The sequence below is a fragment of the Stenella coeruleoalba genome (genome assembly GCF_951394435.1).
Source record: "Stenella coeruleoalba genome assembly, chromosome: 15".
NCBI classification, from domain to species: domain Eukaryota; kingdom Metazoa; phylum Chordata; class Mammalia; order Artiodactyla; family Delphinidae; genus Stenella; species Stenella coeruleoalba.
Genome location: NC_137161.1, coordinates 77,979,404 through 78,000,788, shown reverse-complemented (window position 1 = coordinate 78,000,788; position 21,385 = coordinate 77,979,404). Strand labels below are relative to the sequence as shown.

Genomic DNA, 21,385 nt, shown 5'->3' with positions numbered 1-21,385 from the left:
ATGTTTCCTTTGTTGTTATTCTCGGCTTACAGGTGGGGGGTAGGAAAGAAGACATACGAATGTGTCCAAGAGGACACTTAGGAAGCAGATGTCCTATGAGAAATGAGGTAACAGACAGTCAGGGAAAGGTTCAGATGGGGTTAAATAGTAAAAGCACAGTTGACGTTATCACGATTTCTGGTCAAATATACACACGATGCTCCCTTAAATGGCGAATGTAAATGAGCCTATCTAGTCCTTTCCGAGGGACTCGAAGTTCAATCCCTGTGTTCTGTGAAAGATCAACCATTTGGGTGTTTGAGATTCTGCATCTGAAGAGCAAGACCTCAAAGGGACACAAGGAGACACACCATCGTTCTTCCCCTCTCCCCCCTTCATTCTCCCTGCCTTCATTCTTCCCTCCCTGCCCCCTTCATTTCCCCCTCCCCCTTCATCCTCCCCCTCTACCCTCTCCCTTTCAGTTTCCTCCTCCCCACTTCATTCCCCTCCTTCTGGCTTCATTCTTTCCTCATTGGACCAAGCACAGTTTGACCCTACTCTGGCCAGGGCTAATTTGCACAGCCTAATTCTGTTGTCTGACAAGCCTAGAGCACTGGGTACCTGATGGGAATATGGGCTGCTCTGGTCATAGGTACACACACATTGAGTTCAACCTTTTCCCTTTCAGAAAAAATGAAAACCGTACTTAGCCGTGTGAATGTGGCGAGGTTTTTGGCAACCAACCTTCAATTTTCACCTCAGCTTCAGGGTCCTCACTCATTTCTGAAGGGGCAAGCTGAGTAGAATCTTGAAAAAAAAGAGTTCTAAAATGACATTCATTGTTTATGTATTCTCATGTTCCAACATTTTACTGCTCCTATACCCAAAAAGTCGCTTATCCTGGCATTTTAAGTACATTTTATATTTACTAAACATAGAGGTATAAACATAAAGGCAATTTTAATTTTAAAAAGGATAATAGGGTAATAAAGGATAATCTTAAAAGGGATAAGAGCAGATAAGAAACTTTCAGATATTATCAAATAATATGAAGTTACTCGCAGTAATGGACACAGAATATCCTTCTATTTGAGCTAATGGAATACGGTGGTCCTAGTGTTTTGTGGTTGTCATCGGGAATTACTAGGATTCAAAAAAAGCCATTTGCTCCTTTCTTATCCTGCCAGCAGCCCCCAGGTGATTCGTGGTCTATTATTACATGGACGCATGTAATGTACACGACATATACATGCTCAGTGAAATACGCCAATCACAAAAAAGCAAATATCATATGATTTCACTTATATGCGGCACCTAAAGTACCTAATTGAGTTTTCTGGTGGATAAGAATTATACATATATATTAGACATATATTGTATATGTCTAATATACAATTGTCATATATATTGTCTATATATTGTCAATATATTGTCAATATATTGTCTATATATTGTCATATATAGACAATATATGTATATTAGACATATACATTAAGGTCTACATATAGACAAAAGCCTGGCTAGCTTACCTCGCCTAACTCTAGCTCATTTTAGAAAGATTTGTCAAATCTTACATTAATTGTTAGCAAAAGACTAGAAGGCAAACTGTTTTGATATTGTACCATCGTTACGTAGGATGTAACCTTTGGGGAAAAACAGGTGAAGGTACATTGGACTGCTCTGTACTATTCTTGCAGTTTCTTGTGAATCTATAATTATTTTAAAATAAAAAGGTTTTAGGGAGTTCCCTGGTGGCCTCGTGGTTAGAATTCTGGGCTCTCACTGCCGTGGCCTAGGGTATAATCTCTGGTTGGGGAAACTGAGATCCCACAGGCTGTGCAGTGTGGCCCCATCCTGCCCCAGATAAATAAATAAATAATAAAAAAAATAAAAGGACTGACATAAAATAAAAAGGTTTTAAAAATCAAACAAATTCAGCTCTATTGTAAATGGGCTTCCCACAATATCGTGATAATAAAAAAATCTGTTTAGATATGAACTATTTCGAGGGCCAACATCCCACGAAAACTTTCTGATTCTAATTCAGCACCCGTTCTACAACTGACCCCTACACAGGTCTTCTTCTTTCCAAATATTGTACTATCCATCCATTTAAAAAATGACCAAACAGTACCTTAACAGGCTTTTACAAAGGAGAGTAAAATGACATAAGGGAGGAACAGATTTAAACTCAATTCAAAATAATTGTCCTCCTTCACATCCAGAGAAGGTCAGAGATTGAGTTAAAGAAAAGAAACAAAAAATTAATGGAAGAATCCTGACACACGCTACAACATGGATGAATCCTGAGAACATTATGCTCAGTGAAATAAGCTAGTCACAAAAAGACAAATACCGTATGATTCCACTTATATGAGATACCAAAGTAGTCAAATTCATAGAGACAGAAAGTAGAATAGGGGTTGCCAGAAGGGAAAATGGGGGAGTTGTTGTTTAATACGGATAGATTTGCAAGATGAAAAGTTCTGGAGATCTTCTTCCCAACAATGTAAATATACTCAGCACTACCAAACTGCACGCTTCACAGTGGTTAAGATGGTAAATTGTATGTTATGTGGGTTTTTTTAACCACAATGAAAAGACATAATTTAGAAAAATAAACAGGAGTTAAATAATGACAGAGTCCGCTTGTCTTCTTGGTTCTAAAGCAATGAAGTTCAAAATGAATTTGAATTTAATTTTATGAGTGAATGAACAATTCTAAGACTGGACTCTATCATAGTATGTTCTCTGGCAAAATCTACCAAAATTCTTCTAGGTCAGAGACTAGAAGAACCATCCTCTACAACAAAAAACTCCAGACTCCCTAAATCAGGAAAGCTATCGAAAATGACTGCAACTCGGCTCCTTGGAGAAAGTTTTTGATGTAAAAGAAAAACACAAATCATTTTGGTACTGAGACAGATGTACAACCCCTAAAAACAAGATCAATTTGCCTGTAAACTGACAAAGACATTCATACTTCTATGTTTGCAGAGGAAATCTCCTTTATTAATTTTATCTTACATAAACCACTTTAAGAGTTTAGGCCTTAAATATGATGCTCAGGGTTTATATACGAATGGAGGGAAGTATATATCAAGTTCTACCTCTAATTCAAGAATTTCCTAAAATTCTATTCAACTTTGCTCAAAAGATTTTGGCAAGCCCATCAAGAAGACAAAATGAAATAAAGTAACAAAGGTCATCAATGCAAAGTTTTCTTACCACTTAACCTCTATATCCAGGCCCTTAAAGTAGAATCATTTACAAATCAAAAGAGTAAGAGAGTGACAGAGTTCTTAATATGACATCTTAGGATGAGGACTCGGCCAGTTCTCTAAGAAGGCATGCTGTCTTCTGTATTTTCAAATGTGTGTTTAAAAGAGTATATTCTTGGCTTCCCTGGTGGTGCAGTGGTTGAGAGTCCGCCTGCCGATGCAGGGGACACGGGTTTGTGCCCCTGTCCGGGAAGATCCCACATGCCGCAGAGCGGCTGGGCCCGTGAGCCATGGCCGCTGAGCCTGCGCGTCCGGAGCCCGTGCTCCGCAACGGGAGAGGCCACAACAGTGAGAGGCCCGCGTACCGCAAATAAAAAAAAAAAAGGGTATATTTTCTTCAAAATACTGTAAACTAAAAAAAAAAAAAGAAGAGAGAGAGAGAGAGAGAAAATGCCTTATTTTTCTAACCTTCCACTGGTAATTCCATTTCTATTACTTCAGTGCTGGCAGAAGAATGATGGCTCTCTGAAAGGAAAGCAAACAAGGCAGAAATACAAATTTTAAAAAAGAAATCATTTAAGAAGAATGCAAATAATTCAAGACCCCCACAGGAATATACATGCAATACTTCGACTCCCTAATATCAAATTCACACAAACGATCCTTTCTTTACGTTTTTTCCTTTGTTTTTATCTGTGCTTTGGAAAAATTTCAAGTACAGAAAAGCAGAGAGATGGCATCATGAAGCCATGTGCCCGTCCCTCAGCGCCAACAGTCATTAACTCACGTCATCCCGTTTTATCCGTGCCCACCCCACCCAGCACTGGTAGTTTAAAGTAAATCCCAGAATTCAGTGTGCAAATATTGCATAACTACAGGCAGGTACGTAAGTAAAGTCTCTTCCTTTAACATTACCATGATATTGCGATGACCCCTCCAAATGAACAATTATTCTTTATCATCATCTCATAGCTAGGCATTGTTCAAATTTCCTCAGTTGTCTCATAAATGTCTTCTCTTAAAAAAAACCTTTATATTTGGAAATAGTTTTAAACACAGAAAAGTTGCAAAAATAAAATAGTACAAAGAAGATCCATCTACCCTTTACTCAGATAACATGATGTTAACAATTTACCCTGTTGGTAATCTTTGTCTCTCCCTCCCCCCACCCCCAATCTATATAGAGAGATAGATGTATATACCCACACTTTTTTTTCCTGAAGCATTTGAGGGAAAGGTACATACATTATGGACCTTTATCTCTGAACACTTCTGTGACTATTTCCTTAGAATAGGGATATTCTCTTATATGATCACAGTATAAACTCACAGAATTTAACATGTGAGACAATTTTATTTATTCTACTGTTCGTATTCCAACTTTGTCAGTTGCCCAAATGTTCATTATAGCCTTTCCCTTTCAGTAGGGGATCCGGTTTGGGGGGTCAGGTCTTGTTTTAGCTGCCACGTCTCCTTTAACCTTGAATGGTTCCACAGTCTGTCTTCGTTTTTTATGGCATTCCATTTCTGAAGATTTGAGCCTCCTCCTTCCCCCTCTTCCCCTCCCCACTAGAATGTTCCCCATTTTGAGTCTGTCTGATGTTTCCTCATGGTTAAGACTCAGGTCTTGCATTCTCAGCCAGAACACTGCCTAGATGGCGATGTGTCCTTCTCAGCATATCACACATACAGGCACCTGGAATTGGAGGCTGGCAGGATTTTGAGTTGACAGGTCTCATCCTGCTGTGAAAAAATAAACCACCTGGGGGCCAATATACAGAGGCCATCTTTGGTTCATTTCTAGAAAACCATGTAACTTCAACGTTGCATCATCAAACTGGTCAGGCTGTGTAACACACAGTCACGAATGTGACAAAGATCAAATCACTTACATATAAAAGCAAGTCACGCACCCATGTTGAATCTCATTACATGACTTTACCAAACAGAAGTTGAGGTAAGTAATTTAAAAAAACAAAAACAAATTGCCTCGTGTTAGGCTCAAGCCTAAGCAAGATCAAGATTACATTCTTTTCCTCCACTTCCATTCCAAAAAGTAAAAAAAAAAAAACAAAACAACCCAGAACTAAATATCACACACAGTAAATTCAGTGTAGATTAACTTAAAATACTGACATGCTCTGGAAAGTGGGCGTGGAGGAACAGACCTTTGAAATACTTCAAATGAGGAATTTTTTGAAGGACCTGCTTTGGAGCACAAATTTCATCATCAAATTTGGGTTAGAGATATGGATTCATAGCCATTCCATAAAGAAAAAAGGCAAAATTACAAATAAGTGAATGGCAATGAAATTCTGACACCTGCTACAACATGGAAGAAACTTGAAGACATTACACCTAGTGAAATAATCCAGTCACAAAAGGATAAATACTGTCTGATTCCAGTTATATGAGGCACCAAGAATAGGCAAATTCATAGAGACAGAAAGTAGAATGGGGGTTGCCAGGGGCTGAGAGGAAGGGAATGGGGAGTCAGTGCTTAGTGGGGACAGTTTCTGTTTGTGATGATGAAGAAGTTCTGGAGATGGATGGTAGTAATGGTCACACAACACTGTGAATGTACTTGTCACTGACCTGTGCATTTAAAAATGGTTAAAATTGCAAATTTTATGTTACGTATATTCTACCACAATAATAATTTTTTTTTTTTTTTTTTTTTTGGCTGCACCGTATGGATTGCGGGATCTTCATTCCCTGACCAGGGATCGAATGCGGGGCCTTGCCAGTGAGAGCACTGAGTCCCAACCACTGGACTGCCAGGGAATTTCCACAATAATAATTTTTTAAAAAGGAAATGAGTGCTAAGATGACCAGTATCAATTTACCAAGAGGACAAGGGCTCTCAGGTAAATTTATTCACAGTTATAGCAAAAATATTCCTGGTCTAGAGTTTTGACAACAAAAATCCTATGTACTGAATGGGTATCAAATGTGTTCAAAATGATCTGATAATCAGTGCTTTCAAGTCAAAAGTCAAAATTAATCACAAATTTTATTTTATACAGATTATACAGGTTAATCTTACATTGAATTTGCTTTCTAAAAACTGAGATATAATTCACATACCATAAAATTCATCCTTTTAAAGTGTACAGTTCAGTGGTTTTCCATATATTCACAAGGTAGTACAACCATCATCACTATTTCTAGAACATTTCCATCACCCCCAAAAGAATCCCTGTGCCCACTGGGGGTCACTCCTCACTCCCTGCTCTCTTCAGACTCTGTAACCACTAATGGACTTTCTGTCTCTATGGAGTTGTCTGTTCTGGACATTTCATATAAATGGAATCATACAATATGTACCTTTTTGTGTCTGGCTTCTTTCACTCAGCATTGTGAGTTCAAGGTTCATTCATGTTACAGTGTGTATCGGCACTTCATTATTTTTAATGGCTGAATAATATTCCGTTGTATGGATCGATCACATTTTGTTTCTCCATTCATCAGCTTATGGATACTTGGGTTGTGTCCACCTTTTGGCTATTAAGAATAATGTATACGTTTTTGTGTGGACATACATTTTCTCTTGGGAAAATGTAGAATTGGATATGTATCTAAGAGTGGAACTGCTGGATCATATGTTCCCCATTTAGCATTTTGAGGAACTGCCAAACTATTTTGAAAAGGAGCGGTACCATTTTACATTCCCAGCAGCAATGTACGAGGATTCTAATTTCTCCGCATCTTCACCAGCACTTGCTACTGTCTGCTTTTTTTTTATTATTTATTTTTTATTTTATTTTTTTTTTTGAGGTACACGGGGCTCTCACTGCTGTGGCCTCTCCCGTTGTGGAGCACAGGCTCCGGACACGCAGGCTCAGCGGCCATGGCTCATGGGCCCAGCCACTGCACGGCATGTGGGATCTTCCCGGACCGGGGCACGAACCCGTGTCCTCTGCATCGGCAGGCGGACTCCCAACCACTGCGCCACCAGGGAAGCCCCACCCATTTTTAAATTGGGTAGTTTGTATTTTTATTATTGTGTTGAAAGAGTTCTTATATATTCTGGATGCTAGGTCTTTATCAGATATATAATTTGCACATGTTTTCTCTCATTCTGTTTGTGGTCTTTTCACTTTTTGGATAATATTCCTTGAAGCACAAGAGTTTTTAATTTTGCCGAAGTTCAGTTTGTCTTTTTTCTTCTTCGGCTGCTCGTGCTTTAGATTTTATATCTAAGAGACCATTGTCTAATCCAAGGTCACAAAGATATACGTCTGTGTTTCTCCTAAGAGCACTGTAGTTTTAGCTCTTATACTTAGGTCTTTGATCCATTTTGAGTTTTTAAAAAAAATTTATTCATTATTTTTGGCTGCATTGGGTCCTCGTTGCTGCATGCAGGCTTTCTCTAGTTGCGGCGAGCGGGGGCTACCCTTTGTTGCAGTGTGTGTGCTTCTCATTGCAGTGGCCTCTCTTGTTGCAGAGCACAGGCTCTAGGCGCACGTGCCTCAGTAGTTGTGGCTCCTGGGCTTCAGTAGTTGTCGCTTGTGGGCTCTAGAGCACCGGCTCAGTAGTTTTGGCACACGGGCTTAGTTGCTCCACAGCATGTGGGATCTTCCTGGACCAGGGCTCGAACCCATGTCCCCTGCACTGGCAGGCGGATTCCCAACCACTGCGCCACCAGGGAAGTCCCGAGTTCATCTTTTTTAATATTGTGTGAGGTAGAGGTCCAAATTGATCTTTTTGCAGGTGGATATCCAGTTCTTCCAGCACCATTTTTTGAAAAGACTATTCTTTCCCCATTGACTAGTCTTGGGAACCCTTGTTGAAAATCAACTGAATATAAAAATATTGGTTTATTTCTGTACTCTCCATTCTATTCCATTGATTCATATGTCTATCTTCATGCCAGTACCACGGAATACTGATAATGACAGCTTTGTAGTAGGTTTTGAAATCAGGAAGTACACATCTTCCAACTTCGTTCTTTTTCAAGATTGTTTTGGCTCTTCAGGGTCCCTTGCATTTCCATATAAATCGTAGGAAAGTTTTCCAATCCATGAACACAGGATGTCTTTACATTTATTTAGTTCCTTAATTTCTTTCAACACTGTTTTGTAGTTTTTTGTTTTTGTTTGTTTTATAAAATAGTGCACCCACTTTTTAAAAAATATTTATTTATTTATTTGGCTGCGCTGGGTCTTCGTTGCGGCATGCGGGATCTTTAGTTGTGGCACGCGAACTCTTAGTTGCAGCATGTGGGATCTAGTTCCCTGACCAGGGATCGAACCCGGGCCCCCTGGATTGGGAGCATGGAGTCTTAGCCACTGGACCACGAGGGAAGTCCCTGCTGTGTAGTTTTCAGTGTCCAAGTCTTACACTTCTTTGGTTAAATTTATTCCTAAGTATTGCATTCTTTTTGATGTTGTGGTAAATGGACTTCTTTAAAATTTCAGTTTTTGATTGTTCATTGCTAACATATGGATATACAATTGAGTTTTGTATATTGACCTTGTATCCTGCAACCTTGCTAAACTTATTTATTAGCTCTAATTTGTGTGTGTATTCCTTGGGATTTTCTATATACAAGATCATGTCATCTGCAAACAAATAGTTTTACATCTTCCTTTCCAATCCGGATGCCTTTTTTATCTTACCTAATTGCCCTGCCTAGGACCTCCAGTACAATGTTGAAAAGAAGTGGCAAGTGTCTTGTTCCTGGTCTTAGGGGGAAAGCCTTCCGTCTTATTAAGTATGACATGAGCTATGTAGGTTTTCTGTAGATGCTTTTAATTATGTTGAGAAAGTTCCCTTGGATTCCTAATTTGAGTGTTTTTTTTTTCTTTTTTTTAATCACGAAAGGGTATTAGATTTTGTCAAATGCCTTTTTCCTACATCTATGGGCATAATCATGTGGGTCTTGTCCTTTATTCATGATGTTGTTATTCCACTGATAGATTTTCATATGTTGAACTAATCTTTCCTTCCTAGGATCAATCCCACTTGATCATTGTATGGTCAGGCCATTCAAGATGGCTGTTCTTCTGTTCTCTGTACATGCCCAGCTCGACAAGTCCCTGCTTCACTCACATGACTACCCAGTCCTCCTAATTATAGGGCTTAGTTAGTAACTGGTACATGCTTGCCCCCTGCCCCAGCGCTGTGTTCCTGGTAACTGATGAGCCAACCTGATGTCGATTCCCTCTATAAATGGTAGCCTCCTTCTCCTCCAAGCAGTAAAGGTTGCGGTTACGTGCTGCCTACTGTTTGCCGCACGGTGGGGTGTTGCTCCAGGACTTTGCTTCAGATGTGTAAGATTCCCCCTGTCCAATAAGCCACTGATGTCTCCGTCGCTGGGCTTTCTTTGGTCTTGAGGCTGGGCAACTACAAGGCTTGCAGGCCTGTGGGGTGCAGCCCAACAGTCATGATGTATAATCCTTTTTATATGTTCCTGGATTCATTTGCTAGCATTTTATTGAAAAAGTTTGTACGTCTATGAATAAGCGATATTTTTCTGTAGTTTTCTTGTGTTGTTTTTGTCTGGTTTTGGTATCAGGATGATACTGGCCTAACAGAATGAGTTTAGAAGTGTTCCCTCCTCTATCTTTTGTAAGAGTTTGTGAGGGACTTTATTATTTTTTTATTTGTTATTTTTTTAAATTTATTTATTTTATTTTTGGCTGCGTTGGGTCTTCATTGCTGCGTGAGGGCTTTCTCTAGTTGCGGTGAGCAGGGTCTACTCTTCGTTGCGGTGCCCGGGCTTCTCATTGGGGTGGCTTCTTTTGTTGCAGAGCACGGGCTCTAGGCATGCAGGCTTCAGTGGTTGTGGTGCATGGGCTTATTTACTCCGCGGTGTGTGGGATTTTCCCAGACCAGGGATCGAACCCATGTCCCCTGCCTTGGCAGGCAGAATCTTAACCACTGCGCCACCAGGGAAGTCCCGTGAAGGACTTTAAACACTTGGTAGAATTCACCAGTGAAGGCACCTGGTCCTGTGCTTTTGTTTGTAGGAAGTTTTTGAATTACTAATTCAAATTCTTGTTATATGACTATTCAAATTTTGTGTTTTATCCTTAGTCAGTTTCAGTAGTTTGTCCATTTCATCTAGGTTACTCGATTTGTTTGCGATAGGCTGATTGCCCCCCACAAAGATATCCAAAAACCTGTGAACAGATGATGTTACATGGCAAGGGGCAATTAGGTTGCAGATGGGATTAAGTGTGCTCATTGCTAACCTTCAGAAAAGATTATTTTGCATTATCCAGCTGGGCTCCATGTAATCGATGTACGGGGTATTTAAATGTGAAAAAGGGAAGCAGAAGAGTCAGTGTCGGAGTGGTGTGATTCGAGAAAGACTGTTAATTCCTTGATCTTGGGCTTTTGTATCCATGTTCCCTTGGGCCTGGAAGGCTTCTCTCCCATATCATGCAGTGTCAGCCAGGAAGAAAACAGAATGGTACTGATGCTCTGACATCCATCAGCATCAAGGAAGCCTGGGTGCACTATGTCTCAGCACAGCTTGTACTGTGCATTCTTCATTTCTGGGGACCCTGGAGATGGGGTCCCTGCACATGTAGAAGACCTATGGGATTTCCGTGGGCCAAGATGTTATGTGTGCACGTGTAAATGTGTGTCGGAGGTCTTCCGAGAGATCTGTGTTGCAGATGGATCGTGAGGTCCTGGTGGGGGTAGCTTCCAAGCACTGGTGGGGCCGTGTTCACTGGGGCTCCCCGAGGGCCAATCGCCGTTCTGAGCAAGTCACACTGATTGTCTTTTTGGATTTAAAAATATCTCCCTTACTTAAAGGATATAGACATCAATACTTCAGCATGTGAGCATTTAACCTAAATGGTTACAAAAACATTCAGTGCTATGGAATAGAGTCCACGATGTTAGGCAGTTTGGAACTTTTTGGCATCAAGAAGGAAGCTGTTCTACAAAGATCTCTTGAAGAGTTCTGTCATTTCCAAAAGCAGGAGAAAGATTATAAATTCACACATTTAACGTAAATGTTTTTCTTCAAATAATGTACTTCTTTCTGAAAAATTAAAATAGATCAACTGCAGGTACATCTAACTTGTTCATTCCACTGATGCCTTTTGGAGCAGAATCTGTAAGTATCCTATCCCTGACTGTACACGATTTGATCAACACCAAGGTCATTTAAGTTCAAAAATATATTCTTGGGAGCCAAGACGTAATTTAACTAAAAGTAGTTTGTTCAAAACAACAGTAATTTAGAAACAAATGTTACACTGATTCTTCATAAGGGTCACATTCAACTCAGCAAGCACATTCGAGTGCTCAGTATGTAGAAAGCCCAGGCTTGGGGCTCCAGGGCAGGAGTAAGATGCTGTGTTTCCTGCCACTAGCTGAGGGAGTCCTGGCAAAAGCATAGATAGAACACAGCAGGTCACACTGAACGCTGGAAGCTCCCTGCAGGAGTTGAGATTCTGACTGTGCCCAGAAAGAAGCAGGGGAACTCCTCAGCGGTCTGCAGGGCGGGAAGGGAGTCACAGGGAGGGATCAGCTTATATAAAAGCCCCGTGGAAGGTGGGTTCAGGGCACGTTCAAGGAACCACAGACCGAGCTGTGTGTCTGAAGAGCCCAGGGAGGGTGACGGAGGCAGATGAAATAGGAGGGGAGACCAGAAAGAGCAGTAGGAACGTGGAAGGAAACTGGGACTTTACGGGTGGTAAGGAGTCACAGACAGTGTGAGTGGGGGACAGAGGTGGACAGATCCCAGTTTTCAGAGAACAAGTGATTGGGGTGGGGTGTGTGGGATGGATTGAAAAGAGATCCTCTGCTCAGAGGGAAGGAGACTGGTCACAAGGGACAGGCCAGGCGGGGGCGGATGAGGGTGGGGTGGGGTTGGCCCAGGACAGAGCAATTACCACAGAACTTCCACTGGTCTCTGCCTTTAGATATTTTGAAACAATTTTTTTAGCAAAAGTTTCAGAGCTACGTAATGCTGCAGAAAATTTTTCAAAGTTAAGATTTTGTAGGAAACATTTCTGATCCGATAATGTTTGAGGATGTGACTGCAAATCGTCCTGCACTCTGTCTCCATTCCCAGTGGAGCTGGAAGATGGAGAAAGAATCTGAACACCGTACGGCAGTCACAGCGACATGATGGTACCATATCGTCAAACTGGCATCACGCTGGGGTCCAGCGGGATTTTGGTCTTTGGGTAGAGAACCAAGCCACCTAACTGCACACAGCACCCACCTGTGCCATGTTTGGAAAGTTTGTGTATTTGGTAACAATTGTCTTCTCCCCGTTGAACTTGTATGCTGTCAATGAAACAACTATGAAGAAAAGGCACTTGATGGACTTCCCTGGTGGCTCAGTGGTTATGAATCCACCTCCAATGCAGGGAACATAGGTTTGAGCCCTGGTCCGGGAAGATCCCACATGCCGCGGAGCAACTAAGCCCATGTGCCACAACTACTGAGCCTGTGCTCTAGAGCCCGTGAGCAACAACTACTGAGCCTGCGTGCTACCACTACTGAAGTGTGTGTGCCTAGAGCTCGTGCTTCACAACAAGAGAAGCCACTGAAATGAGAAGCCCACGCACGGCAATGAAGAGTAGCCCCCACTCGCTGCAACTAGAGAAAGCCCGCGCACAGCAACAAAGACCCAACGCAGCCAAAAATTAATTAATTAATTAATTTTAAAAAAAAAAGAAAAGGCACTTGAATTTCTTAACTCATCTCCATCTCTTTTAACACTTACTATCTTCTCAGCAACCTAGGGGACACACTGGACAGAAGAGAATTAAGGCGGGAATATTTTAGATCACACAAAATAATATTTAACAGACAAACTCTAGTAAAATGCAGCCTGAAATGTCTTTACATTCACGGATGCCCAGAATCATGTGGATTCAGGCTAAGTATGAATACAATCTATTTTATGACTGTAAAGTTGTTTCCCCTAATGGCCGTGTGTTAGATCCTGGGTAAGTGTACATGGATCTTTACGACTCTTTTCCTGTTTTCCAGATGGGTGCTAATTAAAATTTTCCATCACAGATAACTTCTAAAGAAGAAAATTATTATAAAATGATATTACCTTGCATACTATATTCATAGTAATTAGGATCTTCTGATTCTTTCTTGACTGACATAACTGTTGCTTTCGGTGAAATGCCTTTGAACGCAATGGAAATTATAAAATTATGTGTTAGGCTAGACTTACGAACAGAGATATGACTGGTTAGTATATCTTCCAGGTTCTGTTTGGATCAACACAGCAACACGGCAATCAGCAAAAGAACTTGTAGCTCATGCAGTGGGAACAAATGGTTTATCCATATAAAAATATAAATATAAAATAATAATAAAACAACATAAAGCAAAGAAGGAAGGGAGGAGAGATGGATGGAAGGAAGGAGGAAAAGAAGGGAAGGAGAAAGAGGTCTAATTCCCAGTTTGGGAAAAGTTTCCCTTTCAAGATGGATGAATATGTACATGCATTTATATGCAATATAAGTATTGCAAATATTCTGCTGTAATGGGGCCCAAATTGGCACAGATAATCTTAATTTACTTACTACAACAAAATGAATATCAAAACCTGGGGAAACTACATTGGTTAAACCAAAAGGCTTTATCAGGGAAAGGTGTAGTGGATGGCAAAAATTAGCCACAGATGTCTTCCATCCCAGTATATACACCTGTTTGCAATGTAACTTTCCCACTCCTATTTTCTAGAAGTGGAAAACTACTCCACCTTTTGAATCTGGGCCTGGCCATGTGACTTGCTTTGGCCAGTGGGATGCAGGGAGAGGCTTGAAAAGTGCTCGTGCATCAGCGTCTGCTGTTTTTGGAGCAGAGTTGCCACGTGAATGAGCCTGGAGGATGTGAGACCAAGAGGAGAGGTAGGCCCAACTCTGGCAGCTGAGGCCTCGGCCCCAGGAGTGAGGCCAGCCCAGACCAGAAGGACGGCCTGGCCAACACACAGAATTGTAAGAAAGACTAAATTATTGTTTGAAGCCACTAAGTTCTGGGGTGCTCTTTTATACCGCAATAGATAACTGATACTGAAGTATACATATAATTTAGCTGTGAAAGTTAATAGAAGCAAAAACAAAAATTGTGACAAGCTTGGGATTTCACTGTTCAGTGTTAATTTACAAGTTGGGGGAGGAGGTCTTCTGAAAACCTTTAACAGCTCTGTTGGCATAGGGATAGTAAGATTGGGTATTAACGAATGTGACTGTCAAAAAGAAAAATTTGTTAAACTGAGGAACAGAATGGACACGGCCGATGGCCATATCAGTGAAATGGATACTGCCCTTGAGCAAGTTGAGGAAATTGCTCAGAAGTGGGACAGAAAGGTAGTCTGATGGAAAGATTAAAGGAGAGCTCACAAATGGAGGTCTACTTGTGCATAAAAAAGAAAAAAGCTTTTTACATGTTTGTAAGTGATCTGAAAGAATCTGAAAGAGCTGTTGCCCTTAAAACGGGGATGGAATTTGAGGTGCAGTGAGATTTAAGAGAGATGGAGTTTTGAGAGGGGAGGAATGAAGAGGAATTTTACTTATTACTACTTATTACACTACTTATTACCACTTCCTACACTGAATTTTTATTTAAAACATGTATAACTTTTGTAATTTATAGTAAAACTTTAAAGTACAAAGATTTGATAAATATGTGACAGCTGGGCTGTCAAAGAAAAATTTCTTTTCAATGCAGGCAACTGAAAGCAGGTTTGCCGGTGCAGAATGCAGAATCGCTTCAGCCTTTCCTCAAAATATGAGGGGGGAGGGGGAAATTCAGAAGTTAAAACCATTTAAACGTTCTGTGCAGCAAGTGCTACACAAACATCACAGGAAATAAGGCCAATGGATGGTCAGCTCACAGAAGCCTGCAGGCACCTGGAAGCAATTCATATCACGAAATCCATGGTAGAAAGTCACATTATTAAGGATTGTTTATAGGGAATCACATCTCCAAAGAGAGGCCTCAACAAAAGAGGCCTATTTTAAGGCTGGCGGGAAACGCTCATCCACCCGATAGCTGGTGAGGGCGGAAGGGAAGGCGGTAGGGCCGCGGATCCTTGAAAGGGCCCCCCGGGGAGAGCCGACAACCCCTCACTCCCACCCCATTTGTTTTCTGGGTTTCTGAGAGGAGACTGTGGCTTGGGGGTTTTAAATTCTCTGTTACCAACAGAGATGCAGGCAGAATGTATCTGAGCTTGGAAACGCATCCAAGGCTAAGATTAAAGGGCAAGCGTGTAAGGCGTGTCATGTGTAAGTGGGATGAAGACGCCACAGCTGAATTCTGTTGGCTGAAATATCTGGCTCCTTTTTGTGGACTTGTGTTGGTTTGACCTAGAATACCTACAATGGACAGGAGCTCTTTTCAGGCTGACGTTGAAGGTGCAGCTTCTACCAAGCACATGTTATCTGTGGATAGGAGTGACCCTGGGGTATGACAAGGGTGGATTCAGGCTACTCCTGCCCCAAGGGACTGGGGAGGCAGCTGAGCATAAACCACATCTCCCACCTTCAGCAAAGCTCGTGCTCTGACCTCCATCTCACTGGAGGTAACATCTCTCTTCGCCTCCTCTCTCCATCTTTTCTTAATATTGAATATTTTTCTTTTACATTATCTCAGATTTAACTTTAACTTTACATTTGGAACTGTTTATTTCTTATTTCTATGTTGCTTTTCTAAACATTATTAACTTCTCGTTTTACCCCGTACAGTCAGCTTGTGTTCATCTTTATCTTTTTGAGGTTTGAGTTTCAGTTTTATGTACTTATTTTAGGTTTTCTAACGTTTCTACTTCTAACGCTTTCAATACTTTTCCATCCCTTGATTAAACATTTGAGTTAAAAAATTTTTTTTCTATTTTTAACCTTTAACATTTTTCCTTCTAATGCCTTTTTTTTTTTTTTTTGAGGCGTGGAAGAGCAGGGATGGGGGTTAACTACTCTCACCATCAAAGAGGGATTTTTTTCCCAATATACATTGTCATAGTAATGTACGTCTATTGTAGAACATTTAGAAATGACAGAGTGTAAGAAAGCAATAAAATAAGCTATGTCCAAAAATAAAAACACTGCTTTATTCATAAATCAAATTCATATTCCAAATGTGTATTCAAGACTTTTTACTCATTTAGCAGTCAAGTTCTAATTTCCATATAATTAAAATAATAACTTTGTCTACAAATATATCTACTTAATAACATCTTAGTACCTAATATTTATTGAATTAGAAGGCTTTTTTTCCCTAGATATTTGAGTAAAATATGATTATTCTGCAAATAAGGCCCCCGTTGAGGTTCATTAGTGACCTATCCCCATTATCTTGTTGATTCTTTGGGATTTTCTACCCAAATATGGACCAATATATCATCTGCAAATTAAAGACAGTTTTCGTTTGTCATTCCCAATCCATATACCTTATATTTCCTTTTCTTGTCTTACTGCATTAGCTAGGACTTTCGGTATGATGTTGAAAGGGAGTGATGAGAGGGGACATCCTTGCTTTGCTCCTGATCTTAGTGGGAAAGATTCTAGTTTCTCAGCATGAAATATGATGTTAGCTGTAGGTTTTTTGTAAATTTTTTTTTATCAAGTTGAGGAAATTCCCCTCTATTCCTGGTTTACTGAAAGTCCCATTTTTAAGTAAAACAAAAGAAAGGAGTCAAATAATGACCTGCTGAACACCTGTTTCTACAAGCATCAGTGTACATACCAGAATCTTCCATGGGTTCAGTCTTCACACTGATGGGGGCACAGCTAAAAGGAGAAGGGAATGCTGGTCAAGATGGGCAGGGTGAGAACTGCCCAAAGGCATCTGGACACACTGAATCTAATCCCCAGCTCTCCATACCATCATAGGTTCCCCTCCCCCCATCAAACTGAATGCAAAGCTACCTCAACTTTAATGTTGTAACAAATTATTAAGAAAGTTAAAGGTGTCAATGAATATATTCTCATAATCCCAAACATCCTTTTGAATAAAGAATATGTAACAAAATAAGACATTCCATAGCCTAAAAACTAATACATTTGGGTTAGATGGGGACTTAATTTTTTATTTATCCCTTACCTTTCACTTGGTGATGTCACTGATCTCTCAGCATCTGTTACCAACCCAGGCCCACCTGTGCATGAGTAAAAAGACACACGCTAGCCTCTGTCTGCACCTTGAAATATGACAACATTCAAAGGCATATAAAGGGAAAGCGAATACAAAGAGAACAGAATTCCTGGCTCTAGGTCATCATGGAATAGCAGCGGAGGAGAGACCAACTCAAAGCAGCCCCCAGGGCCTGGGCCATCTGTGTGGGCACAATGGGGGCCAAGGAGCAGACCTGTGCCGGAGCGACCTCTGGCAGGTTACTAAGCCTCCTCGTGCCTCAGTCTCCTCATCTCAAAATGGTGGTTGGGTGAGGATTAATTAATACATGCAAAGTGCTTAGAACAGTGCCTATCACAAAATAAGTGTCAGCAGCAGCGATTACCGTTATTTCTATAATGACAATACAAGCCACCTGGGACAACAGTTACCTGGTCACCTGCCACCCCTCACCCTCCAGTCCCTCCTTTAATGTGAACTGGGGGACCCCAGGAACTCACAACTGCTCCAGAAATACCTGCTCTGTGAGTAGCCCATGCACAGGAGTGTCTCATTTCCCTCTATACCCCAAGGTAGTCCATGTGGACAGACCCTCCACCCACCCCTGCCACCTGGCTTCTGTACCTATATAGGCTCAGCATAACACCCTCTTTAGACCTGGTCTTTCATGAACAGCTATGGCCCAAGGTTTCCAACTATGATCCAGAATAATAATCTGAGAAAATAAGGAAGTGGGCACAGATGGATCTCTAAATGTTCCTGGTAAACTTACTATTTTCTTTTTTGGTCCCTTCATCAGTTAAGGAGCTTATGAGGGGTCCTGGTTTCCCAAACATGGTCTCAAACACCCTGCACATAACTTTCTGCCTGACCACATGGAATGGGCATCCTGGGGGAACCAAGCTATTGAGATCCTGCTTATCTTGGGGGCCAGCTCCTCCAGGAAGCTCTTCTGACCACACAATTCTAACCCCTTCTGGGGGCTCTCAGGGATTTCCTCCACGGGTCACCCCTGGTTCTCTGAACAGTCTCTTTCCTCCTCACAGATCATGTATCTCAGAAGCACGGGAACGGTCACACAGCCCAGACCACTCCTGAATCCCACAACGCCTGGCCTGTGGTTGGTGCTCAGAGACCAGGAAGTCACTCCAGCATCCTCACACTCCTGTGCACATGGACAAGGTAGATCTGCCCTCCGAGGGCTGGACGCAGACGCTCGCCGGCATGCGAGCTGACGGGAGGGTGGCGTCCCGGCTCTTAGGCTGGGTATGTGTGTTTCCCTGAGCTGTAGTCCCTGCAAACATCCCCACCACCCCTGGCCCCGGGATCAGAGGTGGCCTCCTCAAGGCAGGAAAGACAAAGCATAAACAAGCTTTAGAATGTGCCAAACTTGCATTTTAATTAAGAAGCAGAACCGGTTTAGCAGTCAAGGGCAGTCACCAAGTATGAGAAGCTGTCACTTACCAAGCTGACTCACGGGACTCAGGAAGGGTCTGCAAGAAAACCAATACTGTTACCTGACATGAACACACAAGACGGACAGATTAAACATCTGAATAACCAACTTCTAAACATAACGGGACAGAATTAACTAACTGAAATTAAGTCAGTGTATCAGCTGTTAGGAGGGGGTAGAGCCTATCACCTGTTGATAAGGAATGAAATCCCCGCTTTGTTCTCCAAAATCCACTTCAGGGTTGCAAGGTCATAGTTCTCAGGGTGTTGAAAGGGGACCCCTTCTGGGAGCCCCTGCACCACTACGGCTGCCTGGTCCCTCAGCATCTTCTCGTAAGGAACAGGCACCATCGCTGTCGTCCCCAAGGCTTTGCCTAGAAGAAGCAGCAGGATGTCTTTAAATAATAGGAGCATAAATCCCTGATAGTCAGTTTCACTTAGTGTCATAAACACAGGTGGTGATATTTGGTTCTGAAATTTATTAAAAGCTTAAAGTGTCCTATGCCTCTATATCTCAAGTTAATAAAATTTCCGACCAAAAGGCCAAAAGAAAAAGTATAAAATGTTTTCCTTTAAATCTTCACATAAGAGAATATAATAGGTTGCATAATCTATAAAAATATTGAATCACAGGGGCTTCCCTGGTGGCGCAGTGGTTAAGAATCCGCCTGCCAATGCAGGGACATGGGTTTGAGCCCTGGTCCGGGAAGATCCCACATGCTGCGGAGCAACTAAGCCCGTGCGCCACAACTACTGAGCCCGCGTGCCATAACTACTGAAGCCCTCATGCCTAGAGCCCGTGCTCCGCAACAAGAGAAGCCACCACAATAAGAAGCCCGTGCACCGCAACGAAGAGTAGCCCCTGCTCGCCGTAACTAGAGAAAGCCAGCGCGCAGCAACGAAGACCCAACACAGCCAAAAATAAATAAATAAAATAAATAAATGTATTTAAAAAAATATTGAATTACTATGTTGTACACCTGAAACTAATATAATATTGTAAGTCAACTATATTTCAATAAGTAAATTAATTAACTAAAAATAATCTATTTCCAAAAGAAAGAAAATAATAGGTCTTTTTCTCCATTCTCTTGGAGGTTGCACAATTCAGGGTGCTCACCCTGGTGCACCCAGGGCTGCAGGAAACAGCCTGAGGTTACTCAGGCTGCAGCCAAAGAGGATGAGAGCCCTGCCCAAATCTTAGCTGTCCCTGTGTCACACTGTACAGATTGGGCCAACTTGCCTGTAGAAAGCTGAGTCCACCTGGGGATATGTCGGTGTCTCTGCACTGGCTGACCAGCCCCGAGGTGCTGGAGCTCCATTTCTCATATGGAAGTGTAGCCTGAGACCCTAAGATCCCCTGTGCTGGAGGAGTCCCCCAAATCCAAATGGTCACAGGGACCTGCAGGTCACACAGATGTTTGCAGCTGTCTAGGAATGATGACCCAGGCCCTAAGATGCTAAGGTGCTTCTATCACAAGTACAACACCTGCAGACTTCCTTGTTATCTAGCTTTTTTAAGCACTGTGTAGGTATTTAAAAAAAAAATCCCTGTCTCCATGCCTGTGGGAAGATGTGGGTGGGTGGGGAGACCAATGAGGATGAGGCTGGTGCGTGAACCAACCATGAACATCTAATAACTGCATGGCCATGGGGAGGGGGCTCTGCAAAGACTGAAGGCTGATGAATTCAGAGGTTCCAATGGACCAGAAGAGACCAAGTGGTCTTCCTTAAGAAGACTTGATCTGGTACTTTACTGGCTCTTCCCTTGATGTGAATGTGGATTTTTCCAATGTTAGAGACGGTCTAAATAGTCACGCTGATAAAATGATTTCTAAAACCATCTTCTGTAGTGAACTATTCAGAGAATTAATGCTTAAAGTGAGCTTTACCGTAACAAAAGCAGAAATAGTCCTCGACGGCTTTTCTGAGTATTTCCGTTTCTCCTGAATCAATCTGCATCCCGTTGGCAGGGCCTGGGGGTTTCACCTCCTGCAGCCCTTCGGCAATGCCTGTAAACGAGTGATCAGTACAAAGTCAGTATCCAAGTATCTGTACTGTGCGTTTTCTTAACGTCCATGCTTCTGGTACTGAAAGGAAAAAGGAATAGACATAAAACAAGATCTTTTTTTTTTTTTAATAAATTTATTTATTTATTTTTGGCTGCGTTGGGTCTTTGTTGCTGCGCGCGGGCTTTCTCTAGTTGCAGCGAGCAGGAGCTACTGTTCGTTGCAGTGCGCGGGCTTCTCACTGTGGTGGCTTCTCTTGTTGCGGAGCACAGGCTCTAGGCGCGTGGGCTCAGTAGTTGTGGCGTGCAGACTCAGTAGTTGTGGCTCAAGGGCTCCAGAGCGCAGGCTCAGCAGCTGTGGCGCACAGGCCCAGCTGCTCTGGGACATGTGGGATCTTCCCGGACCAGGGCTTGAACCCGTGTCCCCTGCATTGGCAGGCGGATTCTTAACCACTGCGCTACCAGGGAAGTCCAAAACAAGACCTTTTAATTTAAAAAAAAATACACAACAAAGAACAGGCTATTTCTGATGAACAGGATAAAATAACATAGTGATCACCTGTGAAATGAATCTACTGATAAACAATAAATAATTCAACATATAAGGAAATATTAGTAGTTCAGAGGAAATGGTAACAGAAAATTGTTTGCTGGG

The 21,385-nt window shown here is 41.8% G+C and overlaps 1 protein-coding gene across 1 annotated transcript in view; it reads right to left on the bottom strand.

Annotated features, from left to right (window-relative positions):
* LOC307197975 (general transcription factor II-I repeat domain-containing protein 2) overlaps positions 1–21,385 on the bottom strand; it is a 54,422-nt gene that overhangs the window by 7,976 nt on the left and 25,061 nt on the right. The window contains exons 4-11 of the mRNA XM_079944558.1: positions 20,615–20,734; positions 18,913–19,096; positions 18,732–18,760; positions 17,238–17,292; positions 16,881–16,924; positions 13,240–13,317; positions 3,669–3,725; positions 724–786 (exon numbers count right to left, since the gene is read on the bottom strand). Coding sequence (XP_079800684.1) covers positions 724–786; positions 3,669–3,725; positions 13,240–13,317; positions 16,881–16,924; positions 17,238–17,292; positions 18,732–18,760; positions 18,913–19,096; positions 20,615–20,734 — 630 coding nt within the window. The remainder of the gene's footprint in view (positions 1–723; positions 787–3,668; positions 3,726–13,239; positions 13,318–16,880; positions 16,925–17,237; positions 17,293–18,731; positions 18,761–18,912; positions 19,097–20,614; positions 20,735–21,385) is intronic.